Source organism: Chiloscyllium plagiosum, unplaced genomic scaffold (assembly GCF_037043375.1).
Source record: "Chiloscyllium plagiosum isolate Xiang-an unplaced genomic scaffold, Cpla_swu_hap1 HiC_scaffold_39, whole genome shotgun sequence".
NCBI classification, from domain to species: domain Eukaryota; kingdom Metazoa; phylum Chordata; class Chondrichthyes; order Orectolobiformes; family Hemiscylliidae; genus Chiloscyllium; species Chiloscyllium plagiosum.
In genome coordinates, this window is record NW_028270177.1 from 3,809,150 (window position 1) to 3,824,798 (window position 15,649).

At 42.8% G+C, this 15,649-nt stretch overlaps 1 protein-coding gene across 1 annotated transcript in view; it reads left to right on the plus strand.

Moving 5' to 3' along the window:
• Positions 1 to 232: 232 nt before the first annotated feature.
• The window catches only part of ctsh (cathepsin H), a 40,787-nt gene continuing 25,370 nt past the window's right edge, over positions 233 to 15,649 (plus strand). The window contains exons 1-2 of the mRNA XM_043677101.2: positions 233 to 407; positions 7,776 to 7,807. Of these exons, the coding sequence (XP_043533036.1) occupies positions 329 to 407; positions 7,776 to 7,807 (111 nt within the window). The 5' untranslated portion in view covers positions 233 to 328. The remainder of the gene's footprint in view (positions 408 to 7,775; positions 7,808 to 15,649) is intronic.

Below are 15,649 nucleotides of genomic sequence, written 5' to 3' on the forward strand. Positions count from 1 at the left end.
CCACAGTTAGTTTAATTCCAATTTCTCAAGGTTAGTTGACCTGGTAGAGCAGCCAGGATTATGAAGCAGTAATGTGTCCTGCACACCACTTGCAGGATGGGAAACAGAAATCTCATGGTTTTATTACTGTGCTCATTTCACAACTTTATCTCAAACGCAATTTGTGCAATTCGTCACTGACGATCTCCAATTGGAAAAAAATTGTTAGTGTAAACTTCCACTCTGACTAGTACAGTACTCTGTCCACTTTCACATCTGCTATAGGCAGCAGGAGGAGGAAGTAGAAGGCACTGAGTTCGAACAGGAAGGAGAGGGGCATTGCCTGAAAATGGGGCTGTTAAAGGCATTTATCCCAATCTGCCTCTTGTCGTACGCTGTCTCTAGCCTTCCACAGTTTTCTTTCGAGGGTAAGCGGACATTTTCTTCAAGAACACGCACAGAAATTTGATATGCTCGATTTAATAAGGCGCGGAGGGAGCCGTCTGCATTTGTGCAGCAAGAGTGATTTTAGTCAGGAGAGTATTTTGTGAGTGAGTTGCTGTGATCTAGCGGGCATTGCAGGCTGATCGAACCACATTCATTACTAACTCATGAAATGAAAGATATACGTTTGAAAAGGAACCATTTGCACGGGTATGGGGAAAGAACAAGGATATGGGGTGAAGTACAGAGCTCTCGCAATCAGCAATCAAATTAAACTGCCTCCTCACGGCTATGCCGTCTAGGATCAGACCATTAAAGGGATACGGACAATTTGTTTTCAATTCGTGATGTAAAACACTAAAGAGTTTGCTCAAACTGCAGCTGTCCCCTGTTTCTTCCTGTTCAAATGCTGACTGGCTTTGGGGCTCAGTTCCTCCGCCAGCACACGCCCTTTCTTCTCTCCCAAACCATCCTTTCAGTCTCTGCCCAGAGACGATGAATCTGGAGATTCCTCTTTCAGCCTTTTCCACCCACTCTCTGGTCGCCCCTGTGTGAAACCAGGAAGTGGGGTTCTGGGAATTAAAGTGTTAGGGGTGCAGAGGGCAGCACATTCTATTTGACACTCAAAGGTTGTGGGTTCACGTTTCCCTCCAGTTTGAGCACAAGATTCAGGATGCCAGTCTGGGCAGTACCAGAGGGCTATTCTCATGGAGTCACACAGCAAGGAAACAGACCCTTCAGTCCAACTAGTCCATCATCTCAAACTCAACTAGTCCCACTTGTTTGCACTTGGCCCATTATCTCTCCAAACCTTTCCTGTTCTTGTATTTACCCAAACGTCTGTTAAACACCGTAACTGTCCCCATATCCGCCACTTCCTCTGGAAGTTCAATCCACGTGTGACCCACTCTCTGTAAAATAAAATTGCCCCTCATGTCATTTTTAAAAATGTTTCTCCTCTCACCTGAAAACTATGTCCCCTGGTCTTGAAGTCTCCACCCAAGAGAAAAGACACCTGCCATTAACCTCATCTATGCCCATCGTGATTTCATAAACCTCTATTACCCGGAAACTTCTACCCTTCAGTGCAAATAGTCCCAGCCCATCCAGCCTCTCCTTATAACTCAAACGCTTCATTCCCAATAACATTCTGGTATACCTTTTCTGAACCCTGTTGTGTTGCCATGTCTTGAAGAGCTTGTTAACCTCAGGTTCCAACTGGCCTCTTGTGTAAATAATTTAATGGCATTCGTTTGAAGATGGGCACAGGAGTTCTTTCTGAAATCTGGTCCAGTAGAGCCAGAGAGACATACAGCACAGAAACAGACTGTTCAGTCCAACTCATCCATGCCGACCAGATATTCTAAATTAATCTAGTCCCATTTGCCAGCACTTGGCCCATATCCCTCTAACCATTTCCTATTCATATACCCTTACAGATGCATTTTAAATGTTGTAATTTTACCAGCCTCCACCACTTCCTCTGGCAGCTCATTCCATACACGCACCACCCTCTGTGTAAAAAAGTTGCCCCTCAGGTTCCTTTTATATTTTTCCCCTCTCACCTTAAACCTATGCGCTCTAGTTTTGGACTCCCCCATCCCGAGGAAAAGACCTTGTCTGTTCACCCTATCCATGCCCCTCATTATTTTATAAACCTCTATAAGGTCACCACTCAGCCTCTGACACTCCAGGGAAAATAACCCCAGCCTATTCAGCCTCTCCCTATAGCTCAAATCCTCCAATCTTGGCAACATCCTTGTAAATCTTTTCTGAACCCTGTCACATTTCACAATATCTTTCCTATAGCAGGGAGTCATTGAACAGAATTGAAAGCAATACTCTAAAAGTGGCCTAACTGATGTGCTGTACAGCTGCAACATGACCTCCCCAAATCCTATACTCAAAGCTCTGACCAATAAAGACAACTGTACCAAATGCCTTCTTTAATCCCCCATCAACCTGTGACTCCACTTTCAAGGAATCAAGTTTCTGCCCTCCAAGGTCTCTTTGTTCAGCAACATTCCCCAGGATATCATCATTAAGTGTATCAGTCCTGCCCTGATTTATCTTTCTAAAATGAAGCACCTGACGTTTATCTAAATTAAACTCCATTTGGCACAACTTGGCCCATCTAATCAAAGTCCCATTATACTCTGAGGTAACCTTCTTCACTGTCCACTACACCTTTAATTTTGGTGTCACCTGCAAACTTACTAACTGTACCTCCTATATTCACAACACAATCTTTATATAAATGACAAAAGCAGTGGACACAGCATTTGATCCCTGCAGCACACCGCTGGACACAGGCTTCCAGTCAGAAAAGCAGTCCTTTACCACCACCTCTGACTCCTATTGCCAATTTTGTATCCAAGTGATGTAACCTAGTTGACCAGCCTACCATGTGGAACCTTGTCGAACACTTTACTGAAGTCCATATAGACAACGTCCACTTCTCTGCCTTCAATCTTTTTTGTCACTTCTTCAAAAAAACTCAATCAAGTGAGACACTATTTCCCGCACACAAAGCCATTCAGACTATCTCTAATCAGTCCGTGCCTCTCCAAATGCATGTAAATCCTGTCCCTCTGAATCCCCTCCAACAACTTGCCCACCATTGATGTCAGGCTCACTGGTCTATACTTCCCTGGCTTTTCCATACCACCTTTCTTGGCACCACATTAGCCAACCTTCAGTCTTCTGCTACCTCACCAGTGGCTATAGATGATACAAATATGTCAGCAAGGGGCCCAGAAATCACTTTCCTAGCTTCTCACAAATTTCTAGAATACACCTGATCTGTTCCCAGGGATTTATCCACCTTTATGCATTTTAAAACATCCAGCACCTCCTCCTCTGTAATATGGACACTTTCCAAGATATCATTATTTATTTCCCCAAGTTCTCCAGCTTCCATATCCTTCTCCACAGTAAACATGGATGTAAAATACTCGTTTAGTATCCCACCCATCTCACATAGGCGGCTTTGCTGATCTTTATTCTCTTCCGAGTTACTGTTTTGCCCTTAATGTATTTGTAGAAACCTTTTGGATTCTCCTTAACCCTATTTTCCAAGTCTATCTCATGTCCCTTTTTTCCCCTCATGATTTCCCATTTAAGTGTCCTCGTTCTGATCTTTAACTCCCCTATGGACTCATTTGATCCCAGTGTCTGTATTTGATATACTTCCTTCTTTTTCTTGACCAGAACCTCAATTTCTCTAGTCATCCAGCATTCCCTACATATCTACCAGCCTTGCCCTTCACCCTCACAGAGATTTATCCCTCAACTAATATGAATAGATTCTTTGGTCATTATCACATTACAGTTTGTAGGGTCTTGGTCTGTGCTATTTGGCTGTCACATTTCTTACATCAGTGAAGCACATGGCGAGGTCAGTGCAGGAGAGAGAGAGAGAAAGAAACTGACACCACAATGAACCTGCACAGTTACTGCCTTTGCTGTTTGAATTCCTGTATCACTGGACATCGGAGTGCATCTGGGAAAATTAACAAACACTGAAATTCACAATTGATCTTGGAGGAACCTGTTTGGGTGAGGTCACGACACAGAGATAGATAAGTGAATAGTTTTAAGTGTGACCTACAGAAAGTCTGCAGTAGTGAGTAGAAAGGATTCTTTCTTGATTATATGTTTTTTGAGATATGTCTCTTGATTAAACTTAAAATATAAGCCATAACTATTAATTTAACCTGGAACAGTGTTTTATAGAGGAATAAGACAGTGTTATTTTCTGGGTCTGTAGATTGTGAAGGAGCAAAAATGGCCTTTAGCAGAGTGATATGTTCTTGTTGTCGCATGTGGGAGTTTAAGGAGAGATTACTGGTTACTGTGGATTATATCTGCAATAAATGCCATTGGTTGCGAATCCAATCAGATTGAATGGATTGGTTGGAAAGACAGTTAGAGGCAACGAGGAATTTGCAACAGCAACAGTATGTGATGGATGGCAGCTATAGGAAGGGGGGGATGTCTTAGATACAGTCACATAGATGGGTTAACTTCAGGAAAGGTAAGAGAGGTAGGCACCTAGTGCAGGAGTCTTCTGTGGCTATCCTCATTTCAAACAAGTATGCTGTTTTGGAAAATGTAGTGGGGGGGGGAATGGATTCTCAGGGGAACATAGCATGAACAGCCAAGTTTCTGGTTCCGAGACTGGCTCTAATGCAATGAGGAATACATCGGGTTCCAAGAGATCAAATGTGTTAGGGGACTGTCTAGTCCGAGGTACAGACAGACATTTCTGTGGCCAGCAGCGAAAAATCAGAATGGTGTGTTGCTTCCCTGGTGCCAGGATCAAGGATGTCTCAGAGAAGGTGCAGAATGTTCTCAAGGGGGAGAGAGGTCAGCAAGAGGTCATTGTCCACATTGGAACCAACAACATCAGAAGGTAAAAGGTTGAGATTCTGAAGGGAGATGACAGAGAGTTAGGCAGGAATTTAAAAAGGAGGTCCTCGAGAGTAGTAATATCTGGAATACTCCCGGTGCTACGAGCTAGTGAGGGCAGGAATAGGAGGATAGAGCAGATGAATGCATGGCTGAGGAGCTCAATAAATCAGTTCAATCTAGATAATGCTATCAGATTCAAGTCATTTTTATCCATTCTCTTATGAGCAACTTAATGTTTTATAAGTTGCTCATAAGAGGTCTTTCTTGAACAATTCTGACCCTGATCATCTTACCACACCCCACTCTGGCTCAGCCTCATCTGCTCCTAGGTATTCAACATAAGAAGCAAATCCTTCATTCAGCCACAGGTCATTCCACCACTTTATCGTTACCAGGTTTCCAAACCACTGAAAGAAAGAAACAGTTAACATAAATTTTCCCATAAACTGCTCTAATACTTCAGAAATGTAACAGACTCATTCTCAAATAAGAGGTGAGTGACAGTATCATTTTACAAGACAAGTGTGTTATTGCAAGAAAGTGTAGCTATATTACTGCACCCAAATTGGAAGGTTATAAATGTACTGGCAGGGAGATTTGCTAGAGCTGCTCGGGGAGATTTAAATTGGCAAGGTGGGTGGGACCCAGGGAGATAGTGATGAAAGAGGTCAATCTGAGACTGGTATATTTGAGAACAGAAGCGAGTCAAACAGGGCAGGCAGGGACAAGGTAGGACTAATAACTCTCTGTAATCTCCCTTCAGAATCTCAACCTTTTCCCTTCCGTGGACAATGACCTCTTGCTGACCTCTCTCCCCCTTGAGAACATTCTGCACCTTCTCTGAGACATCCTTGATCCTGGCACCAGGGAAGCAACACACCATTCTAATTTTTCGCTGCTGGTTACTAATAAATTAAACTGCATTTATTTCAATGCAAAAGGCAGATGAACTCAGGGCATGGTTAGGAACATGGGACTGGGATATCATAGCAATTACAGAAACATGGCTCAGGGATGGACAGGACTGGCAGATTAATGTTCCAGGATACAAATGCTACAGGAAGGGTAGAAAGGGAGGCAAGAGAGGAGGGGGAGTGGCATTCTTGATAAGGGATAGCTTTACAGCTGTGCTGAGGGAGGATATTCCTGAAAATACATCCAGGGAAGTTATTTGGGTGGAACTGAGAAATAAGAAAGGGATGATCACCTTATTAGGATTGTATTATAGACCCCCTAATAGTCAGAGGGAAATTGAGAAACAAATTTCTAACGAGATCTCAGCTATCTGTAAGAATAATAGGGTAGTTATGGTAGGGGATTTTAACTTTCCAAACATCGACTGGGACTGCCATAGTGTTAAGGGTTTAGATGGAGAGGAATTTGTTAAGTGTGTACAAGAAAATTTTCTGATTCAGTATGTGGATGTTCCAACTAGAGAAGGTGCAAAACTTGACCTACTCTTGGGAAATAAGGCAGGGCAGGTGACTGAGGTGTCAGTGGGGGAGCACTTTGGAGCCAGTGACCATAATTCTATTAGTATTAAAATCGTGATGGAAAAGGATAGACCAGATCTAAAAGTTGAAGTTCTAAATTGGAGAAAGGCCAATTTTGACAGTATTAGGCAAGAATTTTCGAAAGCTGATTGGGGGCAGATGTTTGCAGGTAAAGGGACGGCTGGAAAATGGGAAGCCTTCAGAAATGAGGTAATGAGAATACAGAGAAAGTATATTCCTGTCAGGGTGAAAGGGAAGGCTGGTAGGTATAGGGAATGCTGGATGACTGAAGAAATTGAGGGTTTGGTTAAGAAAAAGAAGGAAGCATATGTTAGGTATAAACAGGATATTGGACTGTGCCATGACAACCCTCAGAATGCAATAGCTCCACCGCTTTTCAGGGAAGAGGATTCCACAGACAAGCGACCCACTGAGAAAAAGACATTCTCCTCAACTCCATCGTAGAAGGATGAGTTAAACCATGCCTCCCAGGACCCATCGTATTTTTGAGGAAGTGATGGATGTCGGTACAATTATAACGTTTAAAACACGTTTGGATATATACATAAATAAGAAAGGTTTGGAGGGATATGGGCCAGGCCTAGGCAGGTGGGACTAGTTTAGTATAGGACTGCGTACAGTTTTGACTATCTTCGGTTGGACCGAAGAGTCTGTTTGCATGCTGTATGACCTTATGGGCTATGACTATCAAATCTGTCAAGGGTCTTGTGTGTTTCACCAAGATCATTTCTTATTCTTTGAAATTCTAATTGTTATAGATACAACTTGGTCAATCTTTCTTCCTAGAATGAGCCCTTTATCCCAAGAATCAGTTGATTGAACCTGTTCTGAACTGTTTCTGAAACAAATGTATCCTTTTCAAATAAGGAGGCCAAACCTGCACATCATGCTCTGGATATGGTCTCACCAATGCCAGCTCCAGAGGACTGACACTAGTTTTAGTTACTGTTTTCTTGTTTACATACTTGTCACACTCTTACTATGACTTATAATTTTATTCTCTTACACTCTGCTTTCTCCATTTTCTTGCTGGCTTTACAATCTGTCCAAGCTTCTGACCTACTGCTGTTCTTTGCTGATTTGCACAGTGTTTCTTTCAACTAAATTCAAACTTTAACCTACCCAGCCACATATGATGCATCCTTCTTTAAATGTCTTTCTTTTTCACTGGGATAAATCTTTGTTAGGTATAATTAAATGTTCCCTTAAAAGTCTGTCATTGTGTCTCTATTGTTTCCATTTTAACCCAGTTTCCCAGTTCACTTTAGCTGAGTGCACATATGGAGTGGCCACTTGGGACAGCATTGTTTGGGTGAATATTGATCAATCTGAGACAGTATTGAAGAGAATAACAAAAGTCCAGTGCTATAGGAAACAAAATAAACTCTTAAAAATGCCAGTAATTTTCTTTTTGTTGGTTTTCAGAGATAAGTTATTTCAAGGAATGGATGATAAAGGTAAATATTTCTTTCAAAAATTTATTTCACGTGTTCTGAAGAAGGGTCACTGGACCCAGATATTAATTCTGCTTTCTATCTACAGATTCTACCAGACCTGCTGAGATTTTCCAGCAATTTGTTTTTGTTTCAGATTTCCAGATCTGCAATTCTTTCAGTTTTTTTTAATGTAAATATTTCTTTCCTGTTTTTTTTCTGTCCAAATGGACCTTTCTTTGCTTCTATCACATATGCCTATCTGTCAGTGCTGGGTCATTGTATATATTTGGCAACTTGCTTCAACTGCTGTTAAAGTTCTCCAATGAGATTACTAGAATGTGCTGCCTCGCAGGGGACACTCTGGTGGCTCCTGAGCATGGACCAGTTCTTCCTATTGGATTTCAAAGCAAAGACCATACAAACAGGAGGCAGAAGAGTCTTCAGGATGGAGAGTGAACCAGCATTGGAGGAAGGATTGAGAGACTGTGATTCTGTCCCTTTCACTTTCCCTAGTATTGGAAAGTGTTGGGAACATTAAAAAAAAAGGGAAGAGGAGTAGGTTGTTCAGTCCTTCAGAAGCCTTTCCCATCATTCAACAAGATTATGGCTGAAATGCCCCATTGGTAGAAACATCTTCTCAACATATCTAAAAGCCCTGCAGAATCTTTTCTCCTTCAGAACCTTATATGGTTTAATAAGATCACCCGTCATTTTTTAAAACTCAAATGAATAAAGGCCTAATCTGTTTAGCCTTTTTTGATAAAACGATACCTTTATCCCAGGAATCAGCCTGGAAATCTCTTTTAAACAGGCTCCAGTGCATCTTTTATTTAAACTGTGGAGGACCAAAACCATATACACTTCTCCAGGTGTGGCCCCATGATGACTGTGTCCACTTATAACAAGACTTTTTTTTAAGACTCCAACTCTGCTCACAATAAAAGCAAAAATTCTATTTGCTATATTAATTACACGCTGCAGCTGCATGTGAGCCCTTTGTTTTCTACACAAGAATACCAACATCTCTGTCGCTGCACTTTTCTGCAGTCTCCGTACATTTAAATAATTGCCTTTTGACCCAGTCTTTTCTTATCAACTTGTTCAGAGATGTTATTACACAAGGAAAGGATTCTGGGTAATCCAAGATGGAGGACGGGGAAAAAATTGTGGCTGTAAGAGCTTCTCATTTTTTGAGGTATTTTAGGTGTTGGAGGTGATTTCCTCGAATTCCAGAAGCAGCAATTACGGTGTTACATGCTGTTGCATTGTTTTGGAACTTTGGAATAAAATCAAAACAATGGCACTTTTAAAAGGAGAAAGACAGAAAAAAAGCAGCGACCACATGGTCAGTGAGGGAGAGAGAGATAAAGAAACCTACACTGCCATCTGACACAGCAGTGAACCTGCACAGTTACCAGTTTTGCTGTTTGAGTTCATGTATCATGACCTCCAAGGTCAGCGAACTTCACAGTAGACCTTGGAGGAACCTGTATGGGAGAACTCACAGCACAGGAATAGATAAGTGAATAGTTTTTAAGTGTAACCTTTCTGTACGTCCACAGTAGTGAGTAGAGTGGGGTTCTTTCTTTATTATATGTTTTATTGAGATCTGTCTCTTCATTAAATTTTAAAAGTTTAAAGCATAAGTACTAAGTTAGCCTGGAGCAATGTTTTTTAGAGTAAAACTACGGTGCTGTTTTCTGAGTCTGTAGATTGTGAAGGAACAAAGATAGCCTTTAGTAGATGGCCTTTATGCTCTTCCTGCTGGATGTGGGATTTCAGGGAGAATGTCCATGTTACTGATGATTATGTCTGCAGGAAGTTCTTTGGTTGTGAATCAGTTGGAGTAGCAGTTACAGTCAATAAGAAATTTACAAGAGCTAGGGTATGTGATGGATGGCCGTTATAGGAAGGGAGAAAAGCCGCAGGTACAGTCAGGTAGGTGCGTTAACTCCAGGAAAGGGAGGAGGGTTATGCAGGTAGTGCAAGAGTCTTCTGTGGCTTTCTCCATCTTAAACAAGTATGCTGTTTTGGAAAATATAGGGGGTGATGGACTCTCAGGGGAATGTAACATGAACAGCTAAGTTTCTGGTATCGAGACAGGCTCTAACATAATGAGGGTTACGTCAGGTTCCAAGCGATCAATTGTGATGGGGGACTCTCTAGTCAGAGGCACAGATAGACTTTTCTGCAACCAGCAGTGAAAATTCAGAATGGTGTGTTGCCTTCCTGGTGCCGGGATCAAGGATATCTCAAAGACGGTGCAGAATATTCTCGAAGGGGAGAGGAACCAGCAGGAGGTCATTGTACACATTGGAACTAACAACATAAGAGGGGAAAAGGATGAGATTTTGAAGGGAGAATATAGAAAGTTAGGAGGAATTTATAAAGGAGGTCCTCAAGGGTAGTAATATCTGGACTACTCCTGGTGCTACGAGCTAGTGAGGGCAGGAATAGGAGGATAGAGCAGATGAATGCATGGCTGAGGAGCTGGTACAGGGGAGAAGGGATCACATTTTTGGATCATTGGAATCTCTTCTGGGATAGAAGTGACCTGTACAAGAAGGACGGATTGCACCTGAATTGGAAGGGGACTAATATACTGGCAGGGAAATTTGCTCGAGCTGCTCAGGAGAATTTAAACTAGTAGGGTGGGGGGAACCCAGGAAGATAGTGAGGAAAGAGATCAATGTGAGACTGGTACAGTTGGGAAGCAGTTAGGTCAGTAGCAAAGTAGAGAACAAACAAGGACTGATAAATTAAACTATTTATTTCAATGCAAGATGCCTAACAGGGAAGGCAGATGAACCCAGGGCATGGTTAGGAACATGGGACTGGGATTTTTTTTAAAAGATTTTTTAGATTACATTACAGTGTGGAAACAGGCCCTTCCGGCCCAACAAGTCCACACCGACCCATACCCCTACATTTACCCCTGCACCTAACACTACGGGCAATTTAGCATGGCCAATTCACCTAACCTGCACATTTTTAGATTGTGGGAGGAAACCGGAGCACCCGGAGGAAACCCACGCAGACACGGGGAGAACGTGCAAACTCCACACAGTCAGTCGCCTGAGGCGGGAATTGAACCCGGGTCTCTGGCGCTGTGAGGCAGCAGTGCTAACCACTGTGCCACCGTGCCACCCACGGGATATCATAGCAATTACGGAAACATGGCTCAGGGATGGGCAGGACTGGCAGCTTAATGTTCCAGGATACAAATGCTACTGGAAGGATAGAAAGGGAGGCAAGAGAGGAGGGGGAGTGGCGTTCTTGATAAGGGATAGCATTACAGCTGTGCTGAGGGAGGATATTCCTGAAAATACATCCAGGGAAGTTATTTGGGTGGAACTGGGAAATAAAAAAGGGATGATCACCTTATTAGGATTGTATTATAGACCCCCTAATAGTCAGAGGGAAATTGAGAAGCAAATTTGTAAGGAGATGCACAAGAAAATTTTCTGGGGATTCAGTATGCGGATGTACCTACTAGAGAAGGTGCAAAACTTGACCTACTCTTGGGAAATAAGGTAGGACAATAGACAATAGGTGCAGGAGTAGGCCATTCAGCCCTTCGAGCCTGCACAGCCATTCAATAAGATCATGGCTGATCATTCCTAATCAGTATCCTCTTCCTGCCTTATCTCCATAACCCTTGATTCCACTATCTTTGAGAGCTCTATCCAACTCTTTCTTAAATGAATCCAGAGACTGGGCCTCCACTGCCCTCTGGGGCAGAGCATTCCACACAGCCACCACTCTCTGGGTGAAGAAGTTTCTTCTCATCTCTGTCCTAAAAGGTCTACCCTGTATTTTTAAGCTGTGTCCTCTGGTTCGGCACTCACCCATCAGTGGAAACATGTTTCCTGCTGCCAGAGTGTCCAATCCTTTCATAATCTTATATGTCTCAATCAGATCCCCTCTCAGTCTTCTAAACTCAAGGGTATACAAGCCCAGTCGCTTCAGTCTTTCAGTGTAAGGTAATCCCGCCATTCCAGGAATTGACCTTGTGAATCTACCCTGCACTCCCTCAATAGCCAGAATGTCTTTCCTCAAATTTGGAGAGCAGAACTGCACGCAGTACTCCAGGTGTGGTCTCACCAGGGCCATGTACAGCTGCAGAAGCAGAGGGCAAAAAGGGGACATGAGCTAGCTTTGGCAAATAGGGTTGAGGAGAATCCCAAGGGTTTTTATAAATACATTAAGAACAAAAGGGTAACTATGGAGAGAATAGGGTCCCTCAAAAGACCAGCAAGGCGGCCTTTGTGTGGAGGCAGGAGATGGCGGAGATACTAAATGAGTGTTTTGCATCAGTGTTTACTGTGGAGAAAGACATCGAAGATATAGAATGTGGGGAAATAGATGTGACATCTTGAAAAATGTCCATATTACAGAGGAGGAAGTGCTGGATGTCGTGAAATGCATAAGTGGATAAATCCCAGGACCTGATCAGGTGTATCCTAGAACTCTGTGGGAAGCAAGGGAAGTGATTGTTGGGCCCCTTGTTGTGATAGTTGTATTATCGATAGTCACAGGTGAGGTGCCAGAAGACTGGAGGTTGGATAACATGGTGCCCGTATTTAAGAAAGATGGTAAGGACAAGCCAGGGAACTATAGACCAGTTAGCCTGACGTTGGTGGTGACCACGTTATTGGATGGAATCCTGAGGGACAGGATTTACATGTACAGTATTTGGAAAGACAAGGACTGACAGTCAGCATGGCTTTGTGCATGGGAAATCATGTCTCACGAACTTGATTGAGTTTTTTGAAAAAGTAACAAAAAGGATTGGTGAGGACAGAGTGGTAAATGTGATCTATATGGACTTCAGTAAGGCATTTAATAAAGTTCCTCATGGGAGACTGGTTAGTAAAGTTAGATCTCATGGAATACAGGGAGAACTAGCCATTTGGATACAGAGCTGGCTCAAAGGTAGAAGACAGAGGATGGTGGTGGAGGGTTGTTTTTCAAACTGGAGGCCTGTGACCAGTGGTGTGCCACAAGGATTGGTGCTTGGTCCACCACTTTTCATCATTTATATGAATGATTTGGATGTAAACATAGGAGGTATAGTTTGTGAGTTTGCAGATGACACCAAAATTGGTGGTGTAGTGGACAGCAAAGAATGTTACCTCAGAGTGTAATGGGATCTTGATCAGATGGGCAAATGGGCTGAGGAGTGGCAGATAAATGTGAGGTACTGCATTTTGGAAAAGCAAATCAGCGCAGGATTTACACACTTAATGTTAAGGTCCTAGAGAGTGTTGCTGAACAAAGAGATCTCGGAGTGCTGGTTCAGAGTTCCTTGAAAGTGGAGTCGCAGGTAGATAGGATAGTGAAGAAGGCATTTGGTATGCTTTCCTTTATTGGTCAGAGTATTGAGTACAGGAGTAGGGGATCATGTTGCGGCTGTACAGGACATTGGTTAGGCCACTGTTGGAATATTGCGTGCAATTCTGGTCTCCTTCCTATCGAATAGAATGCTATGAAACTTGAAAGTGTTCAGAAAAGATTTGCAAGGATGTCACCAGGGTTGGAGGGTTTGAGCTATAGGAAGAGGCTGAACAGGCTGGGGCTGTTTTCCCTGGAGCGTCAGAGGCTGAGGGGTGACCTTATAGAGGTTTATATAATCATGTGGGGCATGGATAGGATAAATAGACAAGGTCTTTTCCCTGGGGTGGGGGAGTCCAAAACTAGAGGGCATAGGTTTAGGGCAAGAGGGGAAGGATATAAAAGGGACCCAAGGGGTAACGTTTTTAACACAGAGGTGGTGCGTGTATGGAATGAGCTGCCAGAGGAAGTGATGAAGGCTGGTACAATTACAGCATTCTTAAAGGCATCTGGATGGGTATATGAATAGGAAGGGTTTGGAAGGATATGGACCAAGTACTGGCAAAAGCACTTGATTAGGTTAGGATATCTGGGCAGCATGGATGCGTTGGACCGAAGGGTCTGTTTGCATGCTGTACATCTGTATGACTCTATGACTGTATAACTGAAGTCAGTGGGACTTGTGTCTGGCCTCTCATTACAGGGGTAGGGACAATACCTCTTTGCCTACCTTTTGATTCATCCTCTGATAATGCCTGACCTCTCACATTTTTTTTTAGAATAGATTCCCTACAGTGTGGAAACAGGCCCTTCAGCCCAACAAGTCCACACCAACCCTCTGAAGAGTAACCCACCCAGACCCATTTCCCTCTGACTAATGCACCTAACACTACAGGCAATTTAGCATGGCCAATTCACCTGACCTGCACATCTTTTGGGAGGAAACCAGAGGACCCAGAGGAAACCCACACAGACACGGGGAGAATGTGCAAACTCCACACACAGTTACCCAAGGCTGGAATCAAACCTGAGACCCTGGTGCTGTGAGGCAGCAGTGCTAACCACTGAGCCACCGTGCCACCGTCCTGTTCCTACATTAATTTCTACCTGCCAAATTTTTGCGCACTCATTCATACTAAATTTCTTAGCAACTTACTTTCATAATTATTTCTCCCTCTCTTTCTTAACTGTTTAGTTACTGCTCTGTTTCCTGAAAAGTTTCAATCCTTTGGCTTATTTTTTGCCACTTTGCATACCTTAATTTTTAATTGGATACTGTCCTCTAGCAGCTTTGTTACCTATGTGTGATTCATCCTTCTTATGAATTCCTGTTGGACTGGAATGAATTGTTTTACTGAGTGTTATGAAATAACCTGCTTATATGTCTGCCACTGATCACCACTGATTTTAGTCTGTTTCCCAGTCCACTTTAGACAACTTCGTCTTTATACACCTGTCATTGCCCTTATTTAAGTTGGGCACACTGGTTTCAAACTAAAGTTGCTCCCCCGAAACAGAATTTGAAATTCTATCACGTTATGATTGCTACTTCCTAGGAGATTCTTAATTATAAGATCTTTCATTAATCCTACTTCATTACACATTACTAGATCTAAAATACCCTGTTCCTGGGTAGATTCTGCAATGTACTACTGTAAGAAACACTTCTCGATGAACCCCACAAATTCATCTTCCATATTTTCATTGCTCATCTGATTTGTCTTGTCATTTTGCAGATTAAAATCACCCATTATAATTGTACAACCTTTCTTATTATTAATGCCTTCATTATTTCCTGATTCAGACTTTTGTCCAATATTGAGTCAGTCTCTATTGTTACCTGTAGAGGACTCCTACCTGTGGCTTGTTTCTCTTTTTAATGCAGTATGGCTCCACTTCACATTATTACATCTATAACACTACTCACCACCGCAATGATCAGCTCCTTTATTAACAACGCTAACCCTTCTCTTCTTTTGTCTATTCTTGAATATTGAGTCCTCAGTCTTGGTCACTCTGCAACCATATTACCATAAATGGCTATCAAGTCATATTCATAGAGTCATAGAGATGTACAGCATGGAAACAGACCCTTTGGTCCAACTCGTCCATGCCGACCAGATATCCTAATCTAATGTAGTCCCATTTGCAAGCACTTGGCCCATATCCCTCTAAACCCTTCCTACTCCTACACTCATCCAGATGCCTTTTAAATGTTGTAACTGTACCAGCCTCCACCACTTCCTCTGGCAGTTCATTACTTACATGCACCACCCTCTACATGAAAACACTGCCCCTTAGGTCCCTTTTAAATCTTTCCCCTCTCACCTGAAACCTATGCTGTCTAGTTTGGGACTCTCTCACCCTGGGGAAACGACCTTGGCTATTCATGCTATCCATGCCCTTCATGATTTTATAAACCTCTATGAGGTCACCTCTCAGCTTCCGATGCTCCAGGGCAAACAGCCCCAGCCTATGCAGCCTCACCCTATAGCTCAAACCCTCCAACCCTGGCAACATCCTTATAAG